At 46.4% G+C, this 24650-nt stretch overlaps 1 protein-coding gene and 1 long non-coding RNA gene across 3 annotated transcripts in view; one reads left to right on the top strand and one right to left on the bottom strand.

Moving 5' to 3' along the window:
- Window positions 1–17215: 17215 nt before the first annotated feature.
- Window positions 17216–22286, bottom strand: LOC122927850. The gene is made up of 3 exons (XR_006387825.1): window positions 22170–22286; window positions 20861–20971; window positions 17216–18645 (listed from the first exon to the last, which is right to left on the bottom strand). It is a non-coding gene; the product is annotated as an uncharacterized LOC122927850 (long non-coding RNA).
- A 92-nt stretch (window positions 22287–22378) lies between these two features.
- Window positions 22379–24650, top strand: part of GNAI1 (G protein subunit alpha i1) — a 73074-nt gene continuing 70802 nt past the window's right edge. The window contains exon 1 of one of the 2 annotated variants that reach the window (XM_044280131.1): window positions 22379–22871. In XM_044280131.1, the coding sequence (XP_044136066.1) occupies window positions 22754–22871 (118 nt within the window). In that variant the 5' untranslated portion in view covers window positions 22379–22753. The remainder of the gene's footprint in view (window positions 22872–24650) is intronic. The other variant, XM_044280132.1, reaches the window with a different exon arrangement.

The following is a 24650-nucleotide window of genomic DNA, read 5'->3' as shown; positions in this document are numbered from 1 at the left end:
ATTTAGCATTAGTGATGAGCGGCATAGGCAATATTTGAATTTGCGATATTTCTCGAATTTTGGGATGAATTTTCGCCATAAATTCGCAAATTCGTGATCTCCAGTCATTGTTTACTTGATTGCAAAAATCGGCAATGTAATATATTCGTGATAAATTCACGATTCGAATATTCAACACTATTCGTGAATACGAATATATTGCACTATATTCAAAATATTCATGAATTCTCGAAGTGGCGATATTTGCGATTCGAATATTCACGCTCAACACTATTTAGCTACAGCTTGTTCTTCTACTGCTAACTGCAATTTTAGATATGATATTATTTATAGAAGTTGAGTTTTCATCTGCAATGCCCCCTCTCCCCCATTAAGCTGCTTTAGTAAAATGCAAGCTACTCAATCTTACCACATATTTCACTATAATCACAGGGTACATACAACCTGTTGTAAAACGTAACCTTTAAAGGGCTTCTGTCAGCCCACTAAACCCTTTTCTTTTTTCCGTTAATATTAATCCCTACACTGCAAGCTCCCTGTACATATGCTAAATATTCATTTTCGTTCAGTAGATATTGTTAAAAATCAAGTTTTATAATATGTAAATTACCTTGCTACCAGCAAGTAGGGCGGCTACTTGCTGGTAGCAGCCGCACCCTCCTCTCATCATGACGCCCCCTCCGCCGTTTGATTGACAGGGCCAGGGAACGGGTTCATTCTCTGCTGGCCCTGTTCTAATTCAAAATATCGCGCCTGCGCCGTACCTTTCTTTAATCGGTGCAGGCGCACTGAGAGGCGGCCTCTCTCCCGGCCGCTCCATCCTCAATGCGCCTGCGCCAGGTGTGGATGTGATGTCATCGGCGCAGGCGCACTGAGAGGCGGCCGCTCTGTCGGCCGCTCCATCCTCAATGCGCCTGCGCCAATGACGTCACATCTACACCCGGCGCAGGCGCATTGAGGATGGAGCGGCCGGGAGAGAGGCCGCCTCTCAGTGCGCCTGCACCGATTAAAGAAAGGTACGGCGCAGGCGCGATATTTTGAATTCGAACAGGGCCAGCAGAGAACGAACCCGTTCCCTGGCCCTGTCAATCAAACGGCGGAGGGGGCGTCCTGATGAGAGGAGGATGCGGCTGCTACCAGCAAGTAGCCGCCCTACTTGCTGGTAGCAAGGTAATTTACATATTATAAAACTTGATTTTTAACAATATCTACTGAACGAAAATGAATATTTAGCATATGTACAGGGATCTTGCAGTGTAGGGATTAATATTAACGGAAAAAAAAAAAAAGGGTTTAGTGGGCTGACAGAAGCCCTTTAATCTAATTTACACATAAAATAACAAACTCCCACAGACACACATAGAAAAAGAACAAAAAAAGATATAACCTTGATGACATAGGAGATGATACTGTAACGTCCACTGGCATGGGTTAATGGTAGACGAGGTGGACAGTCATGGATTCTGATCTGTCCCTGTACCTAGCCCTAGGCTCGGCACCCCTACCTAGGAACGGAATAGCCGCCCTGATAAGGACGATCCCGTGTTCTGGAACCTCCTGGTGGGTCCTGAGTTGACCCTATAGTGTAGGTGAATCCCTATTCCGGGGCCTACTCTAGGTATATAGAACAAAAAAAAGAAAATAATAATTTACAGTATGAAGAGCAGTGGGCCACCCACACTCATGGATGCTGCGTCTCGTTGGTGGACAACTGCTTACAAAGATTATATCATAAAGGTGCACAGACAACCACATGTGTGATTATCTACGAATAAATATTTCATCCGATAGACAGTGTCAATGTGTAGCCTTCACACATCACAGTAAATGTGTGATGTTCATACACTAGAAATTGCCGTACACATTTGTACCTGTCAATGTATAATTAAGATATATATACACAAATGCTGGGCACCAGGAGCACTGCCTCCTAGATTGGTGGCATACAGTCAGGTACCAAAGTCCCAACGCGTTTCACCCTAATTGATTGCCGGGTTCCTCAGGGGACATATATTTGTACAATGCTGTTTTTTGGCATCGGTAAGAGGTAGCAAAGCAGTCAGCAGGGCCCTCAGTTGTGATGACACAGTTTGACCAGATCATTTACTAGTCTGTTCATATCGATAATTAAATACAGTCATGTGAAAAAATTAGGACACCCTTTGAAAGCATGTGGTTTTTTGTAACATTTTTAATAAAAGGTTATTTCATCTCCGTTTCAACAATACAGAGAGATTAAAGTAATCCAACTAAACAAAGAAAACTGAAGAAAAGTCTTTTCAAGATCTTCTGTAAATGTCATTCTACAAAAATGCCTATTCTAACTGAGGAAAAAGATAGGACACCTTCACATGTATTCCCTCTTAAATTGGCTCAGATCTCACACAGGTATATCACACCAGGTGCACATAATTAGTAGATCGTTACTCTGCATGTTGAATGAGGCTTGCCCTATTTAAACCTCAGACATTTAGTTTGGTGTGCTCCTGACTGTTGAAGTGAGAGTGAGCACCATGGTGAGAGCAAAAGAGCTGTCAGAGGACTTCAGAAAAAAGATTGTAGCAGCCTATGAGTCTGGGAAGGGATTTAAAAAGATCTCAAAAGATTTTGAAATCAGCCATTCCACTGTCCGGAAGATAGTCTACAAGTGGAGGGCTTTCAAAACAACTGCCAACATGCCCAGGACTGGTCGCCCCAGCAAGTTCACCCCAAGAGCAGACCGCAAGATGCTAAAAGAGGTCTCCAAAAACCCTAAAGTGTCATCTCGAGAACTACAGCAGGCTCTGGCTACTGTTGATGTAGAAGTACATGCCTCTACAATCAGAAAGAGACTGTACAAGTTTAACTTGCATGGGAGGTGTGCAAGGAGGAAACCTTTGCTTTCCAAGAGAAACATCGAGGCCAGACTGACATTTGCCAGAGATAAAGTTGACAAAGACCAGGACTTCTGGAATAATGTTCTTTGGACAGATGAGTCCAAAATTGAATTATTTGGACACAACAGCAGAGGACATGTTTGGCGTAAACCAAACACAGCATTCCAAGAAAAGAACCTCATACCAACTGTGAAGCATGGAGGTGGAAGTGTCATGGTTTGGGGCTGCTTTGCTGCAGCAGGACCTGGTCAGCTCACCATCATAGAATCCACGATGAATTCTACTGTGTATCAGAAGGTGCTTGAAGAACATGTGAGACCATCAGTTAGAAAATTAAAGCTGAAGCGCAACTGGACCATGCAACATGACAATGACCCAAAACATACTAGTAAATCAACCAAAGATTGGCTGAAAAAGAAGAAATGGAGAGTCCTGGAATGGCCAAGTCAAAGTCCAGATTTGAATCCCATTGAGATGCTGTGGGGTGACTTGAAAAGGGCTGTACGTGCAAGAAACCCCTCAAACATCTCACAGCTGAAAAAGTTCTGCATTGAGGAGTGGGGTAAAATTTCCTCAGACCAATGTCGAAGACTGGTAGATGGCTACAAGAACCGTCTCACTGCAGTTATTTCAGCCAAAGGAGGTAACACTCGCTATTAGGGGCAAGGGTGTCCTATCTTTTTCCTCAGTTAGAATAGGCATTTTTGTAGAATTACATTTACAGAAGATCTTGAAAAGACTTTTCTTCAGTTTTCTTTGTTTAGTTGGATTACTTTAATCTCTCTGTATTGTTGAAACGGAGATGAAATAACCTTTTATTAAAAATGTTACAAAAAACCACATGCTTTCAAAGGGTGTCCTAATTTTTTCACATGACTGTAGCTTTAAAGGGTCAGATATAAAGACCATGTTAGAGAACCTATAAGAGGTACATCGAGGGTAAGTCACTCGCCATAGTGGGTATAGAGCATACGGTACAAACTCCCACAAATATCCCACAGAAGTATACAGGTTTATGCACACATGGATGGTTCCCACATGGATATTTGGAGTGACAACCACCCAAAACAGTCACATATGTATAATAACATGTGTGATGGATATAGGGATAACAAATAAGTGACCAGATACTACTTGCGTGTCCGGATAACGCTAAAAAGGCCCCACACAATCCGTGGGGTTAGTAGTCTGTCCACTATCCCTCCAGCCGTAGCCTGTGTGCATGAGATAATGGTGCCTCACTGATCCTGTGTGTGAAAACAGCATTGTACAAATATATGTCCCCTGAGGAACCCGGCAATCAATTAGGGTGAAACGCGTTGGGACTTTGGCACCTGACTGTTTGCCACCAATCTAGGAGGCAGTGCTCCTGGTGCCCAGCATTTGTGTATATATATCTTAATTATACATTGACAGGTACAAATGTGTACGGCAATTTCTAGTGTATGAACATCACACATTTACTGTGATGTATGAAGGCTACACATTGACACTGTCTATCGGATGAAATATTTATTCGTAGATAATCACACATGTGGTTGTCTGTGCACCTTTATGATATAATCTTTGTAAGCAGTTGTCCAACCACGAGATGCAGCATCCATGCATGTGGGTGGCCCACTGCTCTTCATACTGTAAATTATTATTTTCTTTTTTTTGTTCTATATACCTAGAGTAGGCCCCGGAATAGGGATTCACCTACACTATAGGGTCAACTCAGGACCCACCAGGAGGTTCCAGAACACGGGATCGTCCTTATCAGGGCGGCTATTCCGTTCCTAGGTAGGGGTGCTGAGCCTAGGGCTAGGTACAGGGACAGATCAGAATCCATGACTGTCCACCTCGTCTACCATTAACCCATGCCAGTGGACGTTACAGTATCATCTCCTATGTCATCAAGGTTATATCTTTTTTTGTTCTTTTTCTATGTGTGTCTGTGGGAGTTTGTTATTTTATGTGTAAATTAGATTAAAGGTTACGTTTTACAACAGGTTGTACCCTGTGATTACATTAATTATACATATACACTACCTGTGTTTATCACTCCCTCTGACGGGATATTGTCTTAGCTGTGATCCACATATTTCACTAAATACACTTTATATGTACAACAGCACATTTATTAGAACAGCCCGTGCAGGAAGATGAGAGGCATGCTAAGAAGCCATGCCGCAGCAGTTACAGGTAACACAATGTATGTCTGCTTCAGCCTGCCCTGATTGGCTGAATTGGTTACACCATGTGATTGCCGCAACCAATCAGAGAAAGGAGTCATTAACATAGCTTGTCTTTTCAATATTAGCATCATTCTGTAGATATTCCATAAATGCTTGAAATAGGAACACTGCTTTAAATCGGTTGTCCAATGACAGCAACTTATTCCCTAGCCACAGATTTCCACCGATGAGACACGTATTCCCTATTCTGTGTATAGGCAGATCAAACTTTGTAATAAGACTCCTTTAGGGTGGGTTCACTTAAAGCATAAATGCAGTGGATTCCCCAACATGGATTTTTGTGTGGCAAAACTGCAGTGCATATACACAGTCGAGCGACATTATTATGACCACCAGATAATATCCAGTAACCACCGTGTGCAGCGCAGACAGCAGCTAGACGGGCTGGGAGTGACTCAATAAGGTCCTGGTAGGTTGTCAAAGGTGTCTGGAGCCATGCTGACTGCAGTGCATCCCACCACTGCTGGAGGGTGCAGTGGGAGGATCCACAGAGCGAAAACGACGACTGAGGTGGTCCCGCAGATGCTCAAGGGTTCAAGTCTGGGAATATGGGGAGCCAGGGTATTACTTGCAAGTATTGGTCATGCTTTTCCAACCAATATCAGACTTTGGTAGCCATGTGACAATGTCTTCCTGGAAGATCTTATCTGCACCAGGGAAGTCAATCAGCATGCATGGCTGTACGTGATCGGCAAAGATGGAGTAATACCCAAATCAGTTGAGAGTGCCTTCCACATGGATGAGGGGACCCAGAAACATTCCTCAGACCATAACACTGGTTTCATCCGCTTGTGTTCTTCCAGCAAAGGCTGCAGGTTGTTTGCTTTCTGATGTTTCTCACCTGACATGCCAATGTCCATCCATTCGTTGAAGCAGAAAACGTGACTCATTGGGGAAGGCAACCCTTTGCCAATCAGTGAAGGGGCACACCTTCATGGCCAACAGTCACCTCTCACATCAATGGCACAAGGTGCTCCACAGTTTTCATGTCACTTATTTACAATGGTGCCATTTGTCCACTTAAAATACACTTTCACCACAACCACACATAAACAGTTCACAAGCTATGCAGTTTCAGAAATACTGCCACCCTTAGCCCAAAAGCCAATAATCACCCCTTTTACCCATGACAGTAATGAGGGATATATGTGCAGACAGTCTATTGCACACCTTATGTACCCACCAAGCCAGCCCACATGTGACTTCCTTTATGAGCTACGTGCTGCCAACATCAAAAGTAGGAAGTGGTCATAATGTGACTTGACCGTGCATATACCATGAATCTCAGACTCAGATTCTTACTAACCTTGCATGTACTGGTGTCTAGTAAATTCAGCAGGCACAGCTGTGTTTGCCAACCTGTCAGTATAGCCGGGACAAGATGTGTCCAGGATTATCACAGGTGAGCCTTTACACACCATGCATGTTTGTGTTAAGGAGGGAGATTTACCTGCTCTGACCGATGATTGTTCTAGATATTCACAAGAGTAGGAAAGTGAGAAAAACTCTATATGCATGAGTGGTACTTTCTAAATTTTGGACAAGAGATAAAATGTTTATTTCTAGCGATAATCAATGTGTACGTGGCAGATTATACCATGACATCCATCATTGGGTACACAAATATTGGTCATTTTGGGATTTCAACAAGGGCTATGGTAATAGTTGAGGACAGCTTTTAACATCTGTGATACGGAGCAATGCGGCCGATGCCCGTGTATTGTGGACCTGCTGTTTGCGTGCCACAGTATGGGCATGAATCGCACACGTTCGGACGCATGAGCCCTAATTCTGCAGGGTCAAAGGAAAAGAATGCTGCAACGTGGGAGAGAGAACTTTTTTTTTCTTGCGAATACCACAACCAATTTTCACAAGACAGGTATCATTTTAAGGGCTCATGTACACAACCGTGGTTGTTTTGCGGTCCATTTTTCACTGATTCGTTGTTCCGTATCTGAGTTTTTTTTTCTCCGATTTAAGTCCTCTTCCATTCCATTATTCCACAAAACATATCCATATGGTTTCCGTATACAATACGTTTTTTGTGGATTGGAAATGGCAGCAGTAACTTATTAATCACCAAACACATGAGCAATAAGGGCTCGGCATAGCATTTATACAGTATGGATCCGCAAAATACGGATGAAATTCGGATGACCTATGGATGTGTTCCCTGTGCATTCCGTATTTTTTGTCGACCCATTGACTTGAATGGGGCCTCAGACCGTGATTTGTGGATAATAATAGGACATGAACTACTTTTTTTGGGAACGGAAATATGGAAATAAGGAAACAGAATGCACACGGAGTACCTTCCCTTGTTTTTGTGGACCCATTGAAGTGAATGGTTCTGCATAAAGTCTCCCAAAAAAACGGAACGGAAGAGGAAAGAAAATATGTTTGTATGCATGAGCCCTAATTAGCAGGGTCAACCCAATCAAGCAGTATTTCTGGTTTAATAGAGTTAATCCTGCTGACAGGTGCTCTTTAAGTTAAGTACTAGAGATGAGTGAATTTCTCAAAAATTCAACTCGGTCAGTTCGCCGAAATTTCCGAAAAGATTTGATCCGAATTAATTTGTGGCGAATCGTGTTAAAAAAACTGCTATTTCCTGGCTGCAGAGAGCCTGTATAGTGGTGTAGAACACTGTGCTTTTCAGTAACACACATAGGGAGTCTGCTGTGGCAGTGAAATAATACTGAGTCACATGACACACACATGACAAGCGTCGATCTTAGAATCACTGCACACTTCACTTCTTTGGGCAGTTATGGGGCCAAAACTGGCCAAATAACTCAAATGTGAGGTCAGCCTTACATGTCAATGTTAGCGTCAGGTATAAAGAACCGTGCAGAGGCCCAAGATCCTACTATAGCGTGAAAGAGCGCACTTCTTTTACATCGTCGTGAGCTGATTCCACATAGATGTCTACAGAACCTATTCTATTAAATGCCTATACAAGTAGAGGAGTGGAGGTGTCAGCAGCATCAGGAGACCACAGAGTGGCAATATGACATAGTGTGGAGGTGGCAGCAGCATCAGGAGACCACAGACTGGCAATGTGACATAGTGTGCAGGTAGCAGCAGAATCAGGAGACCACAGAGTGGCACAATGACACAGTGTGGAGGTGGCAGCAGCATGAGGAGGCCACAAAGTGGCAAGGTGACATAGTATTGAGATAGCAGCAGCAGCATCAGGAGACCGCAGAGTGGCAAGGTGACATAGTGTGGAGGTGGCAGTAACATGAGGAGGCCACAGAGTGGCACAATGACAGAGTGTGGAGGTGGCAGCAGCATGAGGAGGACACAGGGTGGCAAGGTGTCATAGTGTTTTGGTAGAAGAAGCATAAGGAGACCACAGAGTGGCAAAGTGATATAGTGTGGAGGTGGCAGCAGCATCATGAGACCACGGAGTGACAGGGTGACATAGTGTGGAGGTGGCAGAAGCATCAAGAGACCACAGAGTGGCAAGGTGACATAGTGTGGAGGAAGCAGCAGCATCAGGAGACCACAGAGTGGCACAATGACAGAGCGTGGAGGTCGCGGCATCATTAGGAGTGTAGAGGTGGCAGCAGCACCATGAGTAGGCCACAGAGTGGCAATCTGACATAGTGTGGAGGTGGCAGCAGCATCAGGAGATCACAGAGTGACCCGGTGACAGAGTGGGGAGATGGTTGGCACTAACAGTACCCGCTGACAATGGGGGTGTACGGAGCACTTGGCATCAGGCGGGTGGCAGAATCAGAATAGTAGCTGAGGAAGGTAGCCAGAAGAAACCGGTCTCTTTTGTCAAGGTTTGGGTGAGGCAGCATGGATGATCTAAACTGATGCATCAGGCATTGGTGGGTGGAAATCCTGGCTGATCCACGCCTGATTCACCTTGACAAAGGTCAGTCTCTCCACATTTTGGAGAGACTCCTTGGGGTAACTATGACCCCCGCTGCACTAAACACCCGCTCTGATGCCACACTACTGGCCGGCCAGGACAGCTTTCCCAGGGCAAACTCTGCCAGTTGTGGCCAAAAATCCAGTTTGGCTGCCAAGTAGTCCAGCGGATCTTCAATGACAGCTGGCAGGGTGCACTCCAAGTATGCCAACATCTGCTGGTTCAGGTTCTGCTCTATGCTAGTGAGTAGTTTCTTCACTATGCGGGGTGAAGAAAGCTGCACATCAGTGACTCTAGACTCAGGTTTCTGATGATGGAGCTGTGGAACGTGAGTGCAGAGGGCCTCCCTGGTCAGACCTGCGAGAGGATGGACGATGGTGCAGGTAGGCAGCGGCCAACTAATTACATATGGGTGTAAAAAGGCCCCCATTCTGGACCGGTAGCGAGGGTCTAACATGGTGGAGAGCCAGTAATCATCCCTCTGCCGAATGGTGACAATTTGGCTGTCACTGCGCAAGCAAGTGAGCATGCTTCGAGCAAATTGCGCAAGTGACTCAGAGGGACTCCCTGCCTTCATCTCCACACTGCCACGGTGTGTCTGGGTCATCTGCCTCGTCTTCCTTATATCCCTCTTGCTTTTCCGGATGCTCCTGCTCCTCCTCTCCTGTCACCTGTGTAGAAAAACCACCCATTTTGCTACACATTGCTTGTGTTCCAATGTCCTCCTCCTCCTCCAGTTCAGCCCCCACAGGGCTCATATGGCCGTGAGATGTAGGCACCACGTCTCCAGTCCCCTGACTAGCCAGATTTACCAGCATCTTTTCCAGGATATGAATCAGTGGAATTACTTTGTTCATCCCGTAGTCCTGGTGACTGACAAATAAAGTGGCCTCCTCAAAGGGCACGAGCAAACGGCAGGTGTCGCGCATGAGCTGCCACTGGCTAACATCGAAGTTACACAGGGGAGTACCTCTGTCCGTCTGTATCAAGAAATCGTTTATGGCCTTTCTCTGTTCGTACAGTCGGTCCAACATATGGAGGGTGGAATTCCAATGGGTGTAAACATCGCATATCAGTGTAACGGGGAGCCGAAGGCGCACTCGACCTCCGATCAGCCTCAGACCTGCTGCTGCTTAGCTTTGGGAGCGAAGATCTGTGTTTGACCTCGTTCCCAGGGCGGCTTTGCTAGCTGGGAGGCTCCCTGCTCTTAGGTCTGCCTTAAGCGCCGAGCTGATCACTCGGTGCTCGACTGATCGGTCATGTGACTCTGGCCACATCACATGACCCTCACTCCCCACTATAAATACAGGCAGCCTGCTGGCCACAGGTTGCCTGTTAATTTAGGTTCCTGGCGTTTGTTGGATTCCTGTATACTTACCTGATCCTGTTCCCTGACAATCCTTTGCCTGCTTCTCCTGTACTGCGCATCCATCCTGGTATTTTGACCTCGCCTTCCATCTGACTATTCTTTGCGGACTCCTTTGGTACTTCTCGACTCTCCTGGTATTTATGACCCTGGCTTCTCCTGGCCATTCTTTGCTTTTCCCTCTGTACTGCGTTGTTCTCTTGGTTTTGACCCGGTCCATTCACTATCCGTTATTTGTCTTGTCTGTCCTTCCCGCACTTATCCTAAGTTAGGGACTGCCATCCAGTTCTTCCCTGGCATCAGGACTCGTGAGGCGAGTAGGCAGGGCCAGGGGTGAGGATGGAGCACAGTGGTCACTATCCTCTCCCCTGTGTGTGTGTGTGTGTACGTGACCGCTACAATCAGCCTATGTTGGGGGATTCCATTCTGCCGCTGTAGCTCAATGAGGGTGTACTTAGGCAGTGTACAAGTGGCTGAAGTGCATGCAAAGTTTCCTGACCATTTTTAGGATGTCTTGTAGATGGTTGGAAGACTTCAGGAAACACTTGACAACCAGATTGAACACGTGCGCCATGCAGGGTGCATGGCTCAGCCGTCCTTGACGCAGCGCCGACACCATATTCTTCCCGTTGTCGGCCACCATAGTTCAGATTTTAAATTGTTGCAGAGAAAACCAAGATTCGATTTCTTGATGAAGGACGTGGAGCAGTTCCTCCCGTGTGACTATTTGCCCAGGCAAACTAGGTGCAGGACAGATTGACACCGCCGTGCCCTGCACATGTGGTATGCTGGAGGGGCACTGTGAATTTTCCCTGCAGTGGAGGCTGAGGACAAGGTGGAGGATGAGGAGACAGAGGCGGACATTGTCGCAGGACCAACGGCGTGAGAACGTGGAGGCGGAAGCAGCGTCGCCTGGCCAAGTTGCTGGTTTGGCTGGGCAGGAACCACATTTACACAGTGGGCCGTAAAGGACATATATTATCCTTGACCGTAGTTACAGCACCACACGTTGGAGCTGCCGTGAACTTTTGTAGACACCGACAGGCTCAAGGATTGGCCCACCTTATGTTCTATATATGTGTGCAGGGCTGGTACTGCCTTTTTCGCAAAGAAATGACGGCTTAGGACTCTCCACCTTGGCTCAAGCCATCAGTTCTCTGAAAGGTGCAAAGTCCACCACTTGGAAAGGGAGGGACTGCAGTACCAGCAACTTGGTCAGGAGCACGTTCAGCTTCTGCACAGTTTGATGAGTGCATGCATACTGTTGTCTCTTGGCAATCGCTTCGGTGATCAATTGCTGATGGAATGACTGACTAGGAGGAGAAGGAGCAGAAGCATCAGGACCAGCAGATGATGGGAAGGACAGACCGCTTCCTTCGATTGAGGTGGTGGAGCCTTGACTGCCTAAAATCGGGTGCGTGCCACTGGGTGACACTGCTTATGTTGGCGCAGGGCCATGGTGCCAACATTGGCCATGCTTTACGTTCTGCCCACAGATTCGACAAATAGCCATGTTCACCTCCCCCGGTGGCTTAACAAAAAACTGCCACACCGCCAAGAAGGTGATTTAACCCCCAACACTACTGCCACTGCTTCCGTGAAATCCTGCACCACTACTTTCCTGGACGCCAGGCTTCTGCGAAGAGGGTGGTCTACCCTGGGCATGTTTGGCTCCCGACCTCCCACCCTGACTCCCGGCCACGCTACCGAGTTGCTGGCCTCACGCGCAAGCTGCCACCCTCTTCTGCCGATGATGATGAAGCCCCTAATTCATCCGGCTCCCAAGTGCAATCAGCTACATCATCATTATTTAGTGGTGTCGGCACGTCACTGATGTCCTCCTCAATGGTCTCTGGGTCAGGAGCCTGACCGCTCGCAACTCCAGCTCCCACGCCACTCTCACTATCAATACTTGCCTGCCTACCGGAGGAAGCGGCGGATGTCTCTTCCACATCTTAGCTGGCCAGTAGCTGTTGACTGTTCTCTAGTAGCTCGTCCTCGCTTTATAGTGGAGCTGAGAACAAAGCATATAATACTTCTCTGGTTGTGAGAACAGAAAAGGACAAGTCAAGACACGACCGCTAGATGACACTGGTAGCTCAGGCCTCTTCGTGCAACTTCTGCTGCCACGCCCCCTTACTCTGCTGCGACCTGTGCCTGAGCCAGAAACATTTAGGCCTCTGCCATTCCCCTGTGCAGGGCCTGTCACTTCTCTGTCTGACATACTGTTAGATCAAATAAGTAAATAGAAACTAAATTAATACACGCCAAAAAGGGCTTTAATTTTCTCACTTCACCACACATCGGCTAATAAGCCCTTTTTCTTTTTCTCCACTAATACACACAAAAAAAGTCTTTAGAGATATTACTGCGGCCATGAACGTCAAATAATATTTTTTTTTTTTGCCACTAATACATGCCAAAAATGGGTTGTAATTTTCTCGCTTCCCCAAACAATGGCTAATAAGCCCTTTTTCACCCACTAATACAAGCCAAAAAGGGCTTTAGAATATATAAATGTGTCCGTGAACGGCAAATAATACCTTTTTTTTTTTGCCACTACCACAAAAAAGGGCTGTAATTTTCCCACTTCACAACACAACAGCTAATAAGGCCTTTTCCTTTTTCACCACTAATACACACCAAAAAAAGGCTTTAGAACGTATAACTGTGGCCATGAACAACAAATAATTTTTTTTTTGCCACTAGTACATGTCAAAAAGAGCTGTCATTTTCTCACTTCACCACACAACAGCTAATAAGCCCCCCCCCCCCCCCCCACACACACTAATACACACCAAAAAGAGCTTCAATTTTTATTAAAAAGGGGAATTTGGATCCGCAGTCAGTGCAGCAAGGTATAATAGGATTGCTCCTGTTACCCAGGCTGTACTCTCCCCTATTTTGGACCCTGTTCTGCTTTAATACTGTGGAATAATTCTTCCCTATCCTTTCCCTACACTTCTAATGATCTTTCCCTGAACTATTATTGAGCAAAATATAAGTTTTCAAGTTTTTCCTAGTACTGTCCCTAGCGCCTGCTAACGTCTCTCTCTGCACTAAGTACACTGGAAAATGGCTGAATCCAAGATGGCTGAGGCTATTTATAGGGCTCTGACATCACAGGGCTGGCTGCTGATTTGCTGCATGCATGGCATTGTGGGTGATCCCTCGTTCCAAGAGTTCCTTGCTCCATGTCTTAACATGTGCAGCAGCCATTTTAATGTGATTCGTTACCACGAAGCGTTGAGGAAATTCAGATTCGGTGCAAATCGAATAATTCCTAAAAATTCGGATCGAATTCCACTTTGTCAGCTTTGACAAAGCAGCAGAATAGTTGCAGAAATTTCTGTGATTATCCCATTCATTTAAATATAGTTTGCAGAAATCCATGCACTTGCTTATGAAATAACCCCAAACAGAGGCAACAAATCTTCTGGCATAAAAGTACCTGCACACTACACGGATCACACGTGGTTTTTCTGCTCATATTCTCGTGAGGAAAAACTGCAGCGTATGGCTACTTTCACACTGGCGTTTTGGATTCCTTTTGTGAGATCCGTTCAGGGCTCTCACAAGCGGTCCTAAACTAATCAGTTTTGCCCTTAATGCATTCTGAATGGATAAGGATCCGCTCAGAATGCATCAGTTTGGCTCTGCTTTGGAGGCGGACACCAAAATGCTGCTTGCAGCGTTTTGGTGTCCGTCTGATGAAACTGAGCCAAACGGACCCGTCCTGGCACACAATGTAAGTCAATGTGGACGGATCAATTTCCACTGACTCAATATGGCACAATAGAAAACTGATCCGTCCACTATTTACTTTCAATGGTGTTCAAGACGGATCCGTTTTGGCCATATTAACGATAATACAAACAAAACCGTTCTGAACGGATACATGCGGTTGTACTATCAGAACGGATGCGTTTGTGCAGATCCATGACGGATCTGCACCAAATGCGAGTGCGAAAGTAGCCTAATACAGCACCAGCAAGGTGTATGAGACTACAAAAGTCTCATGTACACTTTGTAATTTTCTTCCGTGCGGAAATTGACTGAAATAGATCAACAGTAAAACCGTATCAAATCCACACCAAAAAGCACAAGTAAAACATGAGATTTTTGGCACAGCAATGCACAAAAGAAGGAAAAAAATTAAATTGTTTAAAATTTCTGTTTTAAAATCTGCACTTGTGTGTAGGTACACTTGTACTCATGTACGTCAAAGTTCAGACATTTCCTATCCTATCCTATATTATTTTTAGCGGGAAAACCCCTTTAACAGTCATGGGTAACAAATGTATGGGTGTGGCCAATAATCGCTACATGGCACCCAACATCAAGCGCCAGTGCCTTCTCAAACAGCTTATTAGCGGGGTCCTGTGTGTTGCACCCCACCAATCAGATACTTACGATCTTGAAAATCCCTTTTAACACCTTAAGGACCCAGCTAATTTTCACCTTAAGGACCAAGCCGTTTTTTGCAAATCTGACCAGTGTCACTTTATGTGGTGATAACTTTAAAACGCTTTAACTTATCCAGGCCGTTCTGAGATGGTTTTTTTCGGCACATATTGTACCATGACACTGGTAAAATGAAGTAAAAAAATTTACCAATTTTTTTTTAAAAAATTGCAAATTTCCAAGTTTCAATTTCTCTACTTCTATAATACATAGTAATACCTCCAAACATATTTATTACTTTACATTCTCACTATGTCTACTTCATGTTTGCATCATTTTGGGGATGTTACAAGGCTTAGACGTTTGAAAGCAAATCTTGAAATTGTTCTGAACTTTTCAAAAAACCCAATTTTTAGGGACCAGTTCAGGTCTGAAGTCACTTTGTGAGGCTTATATAATAGAAACCACCCAAAACTGACACCATTCTAGAAACTACACCCCTCAAGGTATTCATAACTGATTTTACAAACTTTGTTAACCCTTTAGGTGTTCCACAAGAATTAATGGAAAATAGATACAATTTCAAAATTTCACTTTTTTGGCAGATTTTCCATTTTAATAATTTTTTTCCAGTTACAAAGCAAGGGTTAACAGCCAAACAAAATTCATTATTTATGGCCCTGATTCTGTAGTTTACAGAAACACCCCATATGTGGTCGTAAACCACTGTACGGGCACACGGTAGGACACAGAAGGAAAGGAATGCCATACGGTTTTGGAAAGGCAGATTTTGCTAGACAGTTTTTTTTGGACACCATGTCCCATTTGTGATGGACCATGTGAGGAGCGCAGTGACGTCATCAAAGGTCCTTTTCCTCCTAGGTCCTCAAAGAAGAAAGAAGACAAGCCGGGCTGCATGAACAAGTGGATGAGGTGAGTTTAATTATTATTTTTTAACCCCTCCATCCCTAATTAACTTTGCATTCTGTATTAAGAATGCTATTATTTTCCATTATAACCATGTTATAAGGGAAAATAATAACGATCGGGTCCCCATCCCGATCGTCACCTAGCAACCATGCGTGAAAATCACACCACATCCGCACTTGCTCCATTCACTTCTATGGGGCCTGCGTTACGTGAAAAACGCACAATATAGAGCATGCTGCGATTTTCACGCAACGCACAAGTGATGTGTGAAAATCACCGCTGATGTGCACAGCCCCATTGGAGTGAATGGATCTGGATTCAGTGCGGGTGCAATGCATTCACCTCATGCATTGCACCCGCACAGAATTCTCGCCCGTGTGAAAGGGGCCTAACACTCCCTTTTGCTTCACAAGACATATAGCTAGAGAATTGATAGCAAGCATGTTTGACCTAACAAAGGCTCAGAACTAGAGGTCGATGCCATGGTAATTTATGAGGAAACACAAAGGGTAGCAGAGGAAGAAAACTACTTTTATAACTACTGAACAGTAAATATGTGAAATTTACCTTATATTAGGTGATTATTGATGATGAATTAATTTAATACATAAGTTATATATATATATAGTAACCGGAATACCTCCTTAAAGAGGACCTTTCATTGGTTTGTAGTGTGTGATACGGTTTTCTCTTTTGCCTGATCAGTCAAAATGACTTAGGGCTCTTTCACACCTGCGTTCTTTTCTTCCGGCATAGAGTTCCATCGTCGGGGCTCTATGCCGGAAGAATCCTGATCAGTTTTGTCCTAATGCATTCTGAATGGAGAGAAATCCATTCAGGATGCATCAGGATGTCTTCAGTTCCGGACCAGAACGTTTTTTTGGCCGGAGAAAATACCGCAGCATGCTGCGCTTTTTGCTCCGGCCAAAAATCCTGAACACTTGCCGCAAGGCCGGATCCGGAATTAATGCCCATTGAAAGGCATTGATCCGGCCTTAAGCTAAACGTCGTTTCGGCGCATTGCCGGATCCGATGTTTAGCTTTTTCTGAATGGTTACCATGGCTGCCGGGACGCTAAAGTCCTGGCAGCCATGGTAAAGTGTAGTGGGGAGCGGGGGAGCAGTATACTTACCGTCTGTGCGGCTCCCGGGGCGCTCCAGAGTGACGTCAGGGCGCCCCAAGCGCATGGATCACGTGATCGCATGGCACGTCATCCATGCGCATGGGGTGCTCTGACGTCATTCTGGAGCGCCCCGGGAGCCGCACGGACTGTAAGTATACCGCTCCTACTATGGCAACCAGGACTTTAATAGCGTCCTGGCTGCCATAGTAACACTGAAAGCATTTTGAAGACGGATCCGTCTTCAAATGCTTTCAGTACACTTGCATTTTTCCGGATCCGGCGTGTAATTCCGGCAAGTGGAGTACACGCCGGATCCGGACAATGCAAGTGTGAAAGAGGCCTTAACAGAAGACATCCTGAACGGATTGCTCTCCATTCAGAATGCATGGGGATAAAACTGATCAGTTCTTTTCCGGCATTGAGCTCTTTTGACGGAACTGAGTGCCGGAAAAGAAAAACGCTAGAGTGAGAAAACCCTAACTCAAAAGGTGCTGCGACATATAACCTTTGCAGCTGGATAGGTGGCCTAATAGATACCACGCTACATACATCCATGGTGAGAAGAGTATAGCAATAAGTGTGGCTATAAATAGGGCGAAGGACATGGTATGCTAATATTCGGATATATTATTCCTGCTGTATGCATCATACATGTTGGAGTGGTGACATCATTGCTAACCTCATTGCCCCCCTTCTTTTTTCTGGCATCCAATATGGCGCTCATGGTGGGCATAGACTCCTAGCGCATGAGTCGTGGTTGCGGCGCCGCTCCGGGCTCCATGAGGATGGGCGTCGTGCAAGATCTCGAGTGACTCCCCTCCTCCGGACTTCGGTGTGCGCTCCTGGATCGCGTGGCGGGAGGTCCATGCGCCATATAGTGAATCTTTTATTTTCAGGTGATGCCTGGTTTGTAAATCACCCTCTAACCTATTGGTGCTCTTCGGGCACAGGTGTTTGGTTTATGATTGGCCAGATACGCTATTGCGATTGCCTCCTTCACCCTATTTATATCCAGCATAATCATTAGCTCCATTACCCCTTGAGGAAGCAGTACGCAAAACACATGTCGGGTTGTGGACTGGTCAGTATAATGCCTATGATATGATTATGACTTACTATATGTTGGTCAGTACTCTCATCTAGTGTTGAGATTTATTCACATATTATCTATGTATTCAGCCTGGTGTATCCTTGTTTATTACCTGATAGTCTCTGCTGAGATTTTACTATATGATGCATTTAGCTGTACTGTTTTGTACAATGGTGCAAGTCATAACCAGTTACATTTATTTTTGTGTATTCAGCTTACCATAAACCCTTGCTTATCATTTGAAAAGTCTTTGAGGAGATTTTATCATATGGCATTGAGGTATCTACTCCTGCTATTTAATAATGGTATGACTCACTCATTGCTATACTCTTCTCACCATGGATGGCTGTAGCGTGGGTATCTATTAGGCACCCTATCCAGCTGCCATCATCATATCTCACAGCACGTTTTGAATTAGATGTATATCTTGCACTGAGCAGTGTATTTACTGACTATGATACATTTGCACTAGCACTTTATGTATTTTCCTGCTTACAATCATGGACCACCAGTAATTTGTATTTTAATTGTTGTGAATTGTCAATCATGTGAAGTGATGACTTAAAACGATGTACTAATAAAAAATACATTTTGATATGAATATGGTGTTGATTCAGTTCTTTAGATGGAGACTCGTATATTTTTTGTAGGTTTTGATATCAGCAATAGTCCAAAATCAGTGCGAGAGATTCCCTATAAGACAGCCAGCATCCCATGTCTGAAGCTTATCGCCCTAACAACAAAAGGAACAAACATGTTAAAATTCATTAGTTTGATCCTCATCTGCTGTCAGGGGAGAATCTGGACCCTTCCCAATCCCAAAGAGAAAACGGTCAGTGATGGGAGGGTGAGTAAAGGGATGGGAGTGCATGAAGAACCCAGACTCTGCACTGCCAGCATTATACTGTAAATGTGAAGACATCATTGGGGAGATTAAAGGGAACCTGTCACCCCAAAAAAAAAAAAAAAAAAAATCACTTACTAAGCTGTTAATAGTACCTTATAGTGCTGCATAGTAGTTTCCTAATACACTTTTTCATCGTTAGCCGCATCTAGCCTCCTTGAGAAATCAATGTTTTATTCAGCCGCTGCCCCCTGCTTCAAGTCAGGTTTGAATTCAAGGGGGCAGCGGCCTAGGAGTCTCAAATCCTGCTCTCCGCGCCTCCTTTATTGACACACCAGATCTCAGTGCCGGGACCGCACTCCCAGCCCGCATGCGCAGTAAAGGGCTGCTGTAGCGCGATCCAGGCTCGTACACTCAGCCGGCTTGAGTTTCGCTACTGCGCATGCACCCGCCAGCCTTACATACTAGCGCAGTTACAGAAGATGCCAGGCGCATGCGCAGTAGATAAACTGAAGCCAGCTGAGTGTACGAGCTGGGATCGCGCTACAGCAGCCCTTTACTGCGCATGCTGGCTGGGAGTGCGGTCCCGACACTGAGATCCGGCGTGTCAAAGGCGGCGGGGAGAGCAAAATTGGAGACGCCTAGGCCGCTGCCCCCTTGACTTAAAACCCAACTTGAAGCAGGGGGCAGCGGGTGAATAAAACATTGATTTCTCAAGGAGGATAGATGCAGCTAAATGATGAAAAAGTGCATTAGGAAACTACTATGCAGCACTATAAAGGTACTATTAACAGCTTAGTAAGCTATTTTTGGGTGACAGGTTCCCTTTAAGGCTTCTTTCACACTAGCGTTAGGATTGAACCGTACCAACGCTGGCCCACCGGGAATCCGCTCCAGCCCCACGCTGAGGTTTTTGTCTGGCTCCCTTTGAGCTTACCACTTGACAAAAGTGGTAAGCTCAAATAGTCATACCCTATAGCACAATTATTCAGTGCGCCATAACCTGCAACTAGATGTCACAATTGGCATTAACAAACACCCACCCATGGGCGTCATTTGATCAAAAAACACACAATGCTGGTGGAAGATCTGACCACACTTCTTAACAAATTTGTTGCATCTTCTGCTGTCCATGCACCAGAAGTCTACCCTAGACAGGAGATGGAGTAGATCGCTGGCACACAAAATTAATTATGCCCCAGGGCTCCCACACATAGCCTGCCCATCTTTTTGTAAAAACAATGGCGAGTGTCAGAAAATGCTAAACCAGTAGTAAATGTGGTGGCAAAAATAGCACTCACAGGAAAATGCACAACTTTTCTACAAAAAGGAAAAAACCTGGCAAACCACACTATTGTTAGCACTGATGCCTTGCAGTGCTGGAGTCCTGGGTTCGAATCTGACCAAGGCCAACATCTACATGGAGTTGGTGTGTTCTCCCCGTGTTTGCGTGGGTTTCCTGATAGGGAACTAAGGCTACTTTCACACTTGCGTTCAGAGCGGATCCGTCTGAGACGGATCCGCTCATATAATGCAGACGATAGATCTGTTCAGAACGGATCCGTCTGCATTATATTGAAAAAAAAATTCTAAGTGTGAAAGTAGCCGCAGACGGATCCGTCCAGACTTTACATTGAAAGTCAATGGGGGATGGATCCGTTTGAAAATTGAGCCATATAGTGTCAAATTCAAACGGATCCGCCCCCATTGACTTCCATTGTAAGTCTGGACGGATCCGTTTGCCTCCGCACGGCCAGGCGGACACCCGAACGCTGCAAGCAGCTTTCAGGTGTCCGCCTGTGGAGCGGATCCGCATCCACTCAGAATGCATTAGGGCTGGACGGAGCCTTTAAACGGAACTCACAAGCGGAGCCACGAACGCTAATGTGAAAGTAGCCTTAGATTGGGAGCTCCACTGGAGACAGCTTGATGCTGACGTCTGTAAAGCACTGCAGAAAATAGCAGCGCTATACAAGTGCGTAAAAATAAATAGCACTTAATCCCAACATGTCACATAGAAGTTACCACATGTTCCCAGTAAAGGGGTCTACAATCCCTCTAACAACCTCCAGAATGCCCAGGCCCCTCCACTGAACATACTTACCTGCTCCTGGCACGCACGGTGCTCTAGATCAACATACAGCCACCGCAACTCCCTGTCACATCTGTGTATAATATAGAAAACCGCGCTGCTTCAACTCGAGTGCAGTTCACACTGAGGGAGACAAAACAGTATCTATCGATGTAGTTCCTCGGTTTTGGTTCCCACTAAAGTCAATGCTCAAATCTACTAAAAGTCAAAGAAGAGACTGCCCAACATAGTGAAATACCGCCAACTGAGTTTACCTTGGTACCGAACCCAAGTTCAGGAAATGTTTTTTTACAGTACAAATTAATTTATGAAGTTATTGCACGAAGTCTCGCTCATCGGAGCCAATACATTCTAATACTGCACAGAGCTCCTGCTCCGAATAGTATTCGAACCAAGTTTTATGCGAATCGAATGTTTCATCTGAAGTCGATTCGCTCATCCCTAGTACTTAACTGAAATAGAGGCATTAGGGTCACCTGAGGCAGGGTAGTAGTGTGGATCCTGGAGCAGGGGGTAACTGGAGAAGAGGCAATATTAGAGGTGCATTTAGAGTGGGGCATCTGGAGCCTGGGCACTAATGGAGGTGCACCTAAGGCAGGGTAATAGTTGTGATCCTGGAGCAGAGGTATTAGGGGCCAACTAGAAAAGATTCAATATTAGGGGTGCATTTAGAGTGGGGGCATCTAGAGCTAAGGCACTTACGAGGGTGCACCTAAAGCATTTGGAAGACCTAGGGCAGAGTCCCCCCCCCCCCCCCATGCCACTCTGAACTCTGCAGAGAGCAGCGGCCCATTCATAGACCTGTATCAGCTACAAACAAATCCCCCCATTTCCCCCTTACAGTCTCCTACAGCTCACTACTGTCACACATCTAAGAAATCAGCCCAGCCCCACAGAGGAGTCCTTCTCTCCAACAGCCAGTTTTCAGAGAGCAGGAGGATGGCCAGACATGTTCTCTCCCCCTTCACTGCCAGCAGCACAGGAAACTTAGGAAATACTGCGAGGCCTCTTGTACAATTTACACCAGTAGGAGGCTGCATCACTGTGCAATACTGCCACCTAGTGGCTATAAAAATTCTCTCTCCTGAGAAACAAAATAAATAATGACCTCCTCCTTATCTCCAGGCACAGGAGATTGGGGGCCTCCCCAGTAAGCCAGTCCGAGCCTGCATATACACATACTGACTATGGCACACCAACACCCATACAGACACTGGTAGTGCAGACACATAAGCACATGGAGAAAACTCAAGACTGTATGCGGCATACACGTTACAAGCAATACAAGAGAGCGCGAGCTGCAGCGCCGTGTGACCTTCACCTCAGAACAAGCCGCACCGACAAGTGCCCGGCTCCGCCACACACTCACAACCGTTGACATTCAAATACAATAACGCTTCCTCCGCTGGCTGTTTTATAAACACACAGCGTGGTGACGTCAGATCCCTTTAACCCTTTCGTACCCGATCACTCCCCGCCCGCCCTCATCACGGCATCCGGCAGCGCACATTTCTGGTCCGGAGGGGGTTAAACGGGGGCCGTCTGCACGTCGACATCCAATAAGGAGCCGGAGGCGGGGAACGTCCGCTTGCTCAATCCGGGTACTGTGGAGAGTGGCAAGCTTTACCCTTGGGGTGTAGCCAGAAGGTGTGCGCGTGCTCCTCTCTCTGTAGAAGGACAGAAGCTCAGGGGAGAAGCAGCTGTGGAAGCCGGAGCCTGGGGAGGGAGCGTCTGGCTGGCTCCTCAGCATCATTAGCCCTCATTTACCACAGCGCCTCCCCCCGAGACCGCGCGCATAGAGCCGTGTCGCCTGCTGGCCTCCGCCCACCCCGAGCCCCCTGATCCTCGGTGAGCGCCGCCGCTCCCGGCTTTGTGTGCGCAGAGTGTCCCGGCAGCGCTGTCGCCATGGGATGTACGCTGAGCGCGGAGGACAAGGCGGCGGTGGAGAGGAGTAAGATGATCGACCGGAACCTGCGGGAGGACGGGGAGAAAGCCGCCCGGGAGGTCAAGCTGCTGCTTCTGGGTAGGTGCTCTCCCGCAGCCATTGTTGTCGGGGAGGCCCGCAGCCATCCATCCCACCCTGTGCGGGCCTCTTCCTGACAGCTATGTGCACTGCCTGGGTGCGGCATTGTCTCTGCCGCTGGATGGACAGGGTGTGGTGGCCCCGGGGTGCTGAGGGGCTTCTCAGGGGCCCTCCCCCGCTGTCACATCCAGTTCTGATGCTGAATCTGACTGACAACTGCTTGGAGAAAGTGTTAGGGCCTTGAGAATGGTGCCACCCAGGACCGGAGTCGGCAAGTTTAAAAAACTGGGTGACAACCCATATCGCCAACACTTCAGCCCGGCTGTCCTAAAGTCCTGGTCCACAGATCGGCCATCAGGGAGCAGGAAAAGCTGGTTGTCAACGAGTCTGAATAGAGCTTTAACTGATTTGATCTGCGATGCTGCCAACCCCTTGGCTTATATTCCATGTGGTATGTGGGTAGGAGGCAGGTAGGTAAAGGTGTTCTTCTTCATGTGGGTAGGAGGCAGGTTGGTAGGTAAAGGTGTTCTCCTTTATGTGGGTAAGAGGCAGGTTGGTAGGTAAAGGTGTTCTCCTTCATGTGGGTAGGAGGCAGATTGGTAGGTAAAGGTGTTCTACTTCATGTGGGTAGGAGGCAGATTGGTAGGTAAAGGTGTTCTACTTCATGTGGGTAGGAGGCAGATTGGTAGGTAAAGGTGTTCTCCTTCATGTGGGTAGGAGGCAGTTTGGTAGGTAAAGGTGTTCTCCTTCATGTGGGTAGGAGGCAGATTGGTAGGTAAAGGTGTTCTACTTCATGTGGGTAGGAGGCAGATTGGTAGGTAAAGGTGTTCTACTTCATGTGGGTAAGAGGCAGGTTGGTAGGTAAAGGTGTTCTCCTTCATGTGGGTAGGAGGCAGGTTGGGAGGTAAAGGTGTTCTCCTTCATGTGGGTAGGAGGCAGGTTGGGAGGTAAAGGTGTTCTCCTTCATGTGGGTAGGAGGCAGGTTGGGAGGTAAAGGTGTTCTCCTTCATGTGGGTAGGAGGCAGGTTGGGAGGTAAAGGTGTTCTCCTTCATGTGGGTAGGAGGCAGGTTGGGAGGTAAAGGTGTTCTCCTTCATGTGGGTAGGAGGCAGGTTGGGAGGTAAAGGTGTTCTCCTTCATGTGGGTAGGAGGCAGGTTGGGAGATAAAGGTGTTCTCCTTCATCTGGGTAGGAGGCAGGTTGGGAGGTAAAGGTGTTCTCCTTCTTCACATCTCTGATGTTGTGCTCTTTTGTTGTACTTCTGATATTTGATGAGCTTCCATTCAGTGGCTACAAGCAGAGATCCTAAACTCTGAGGAAATGGTTACACAAACTACAGAGTGTTTCATTGCACAACTAGTAAAGTTGCTGAAAACCTTGCTAGACTGGTGGTGAAGTATTGGGAGCAGTCAGGGCTGTTCCAGCGTCTTGGTGGCTCCTCTCCATTCTTGGATCGGAACAGCAATGTGGCTGTAGTTTTGGGCTCTTATACTGGAGATACCCTCCCATCCTTGGCTCTTTAAAGGGGGTTAGATATCAATGATTTATCCTGAGTACAGGTCTGTTTCGGATCGGTGGGCCGCTGACTTCTGCTACCCTTGAAGATCGAGACCACGCCAGTCTTCATTCCGCGCATTGTGTAGTAGCCCCTCCACCTGCAGACCCCTACTGACCTGATCACCTATCTTGATGTCCTCGAACAGGCATGCTTAACCTGCGTCCCTCCAGCTGTTGTAAAACTACAACTCCCACAATGCCCTGCTGTAGGCTGTTCGGGCATG

Source organism: Bufo gargarizans, chromosome 2 (assembly GCF_014858855.1).
Source record: "Bufo gargarizans isolate SCDJY-AF-19 chromosome 2, ASM1485885v1, whole genome shotgun sequence".
NCBI lineage: Eukaryota > Metazoa > Chordata > Amphibia > Anura > Bufonidae > Bufo > Bufo gargarizans.
Note: the sequence above shows the minus strand (reverse complement) of the source record. Positions and strands in the feature narration are given on the sequence as shown.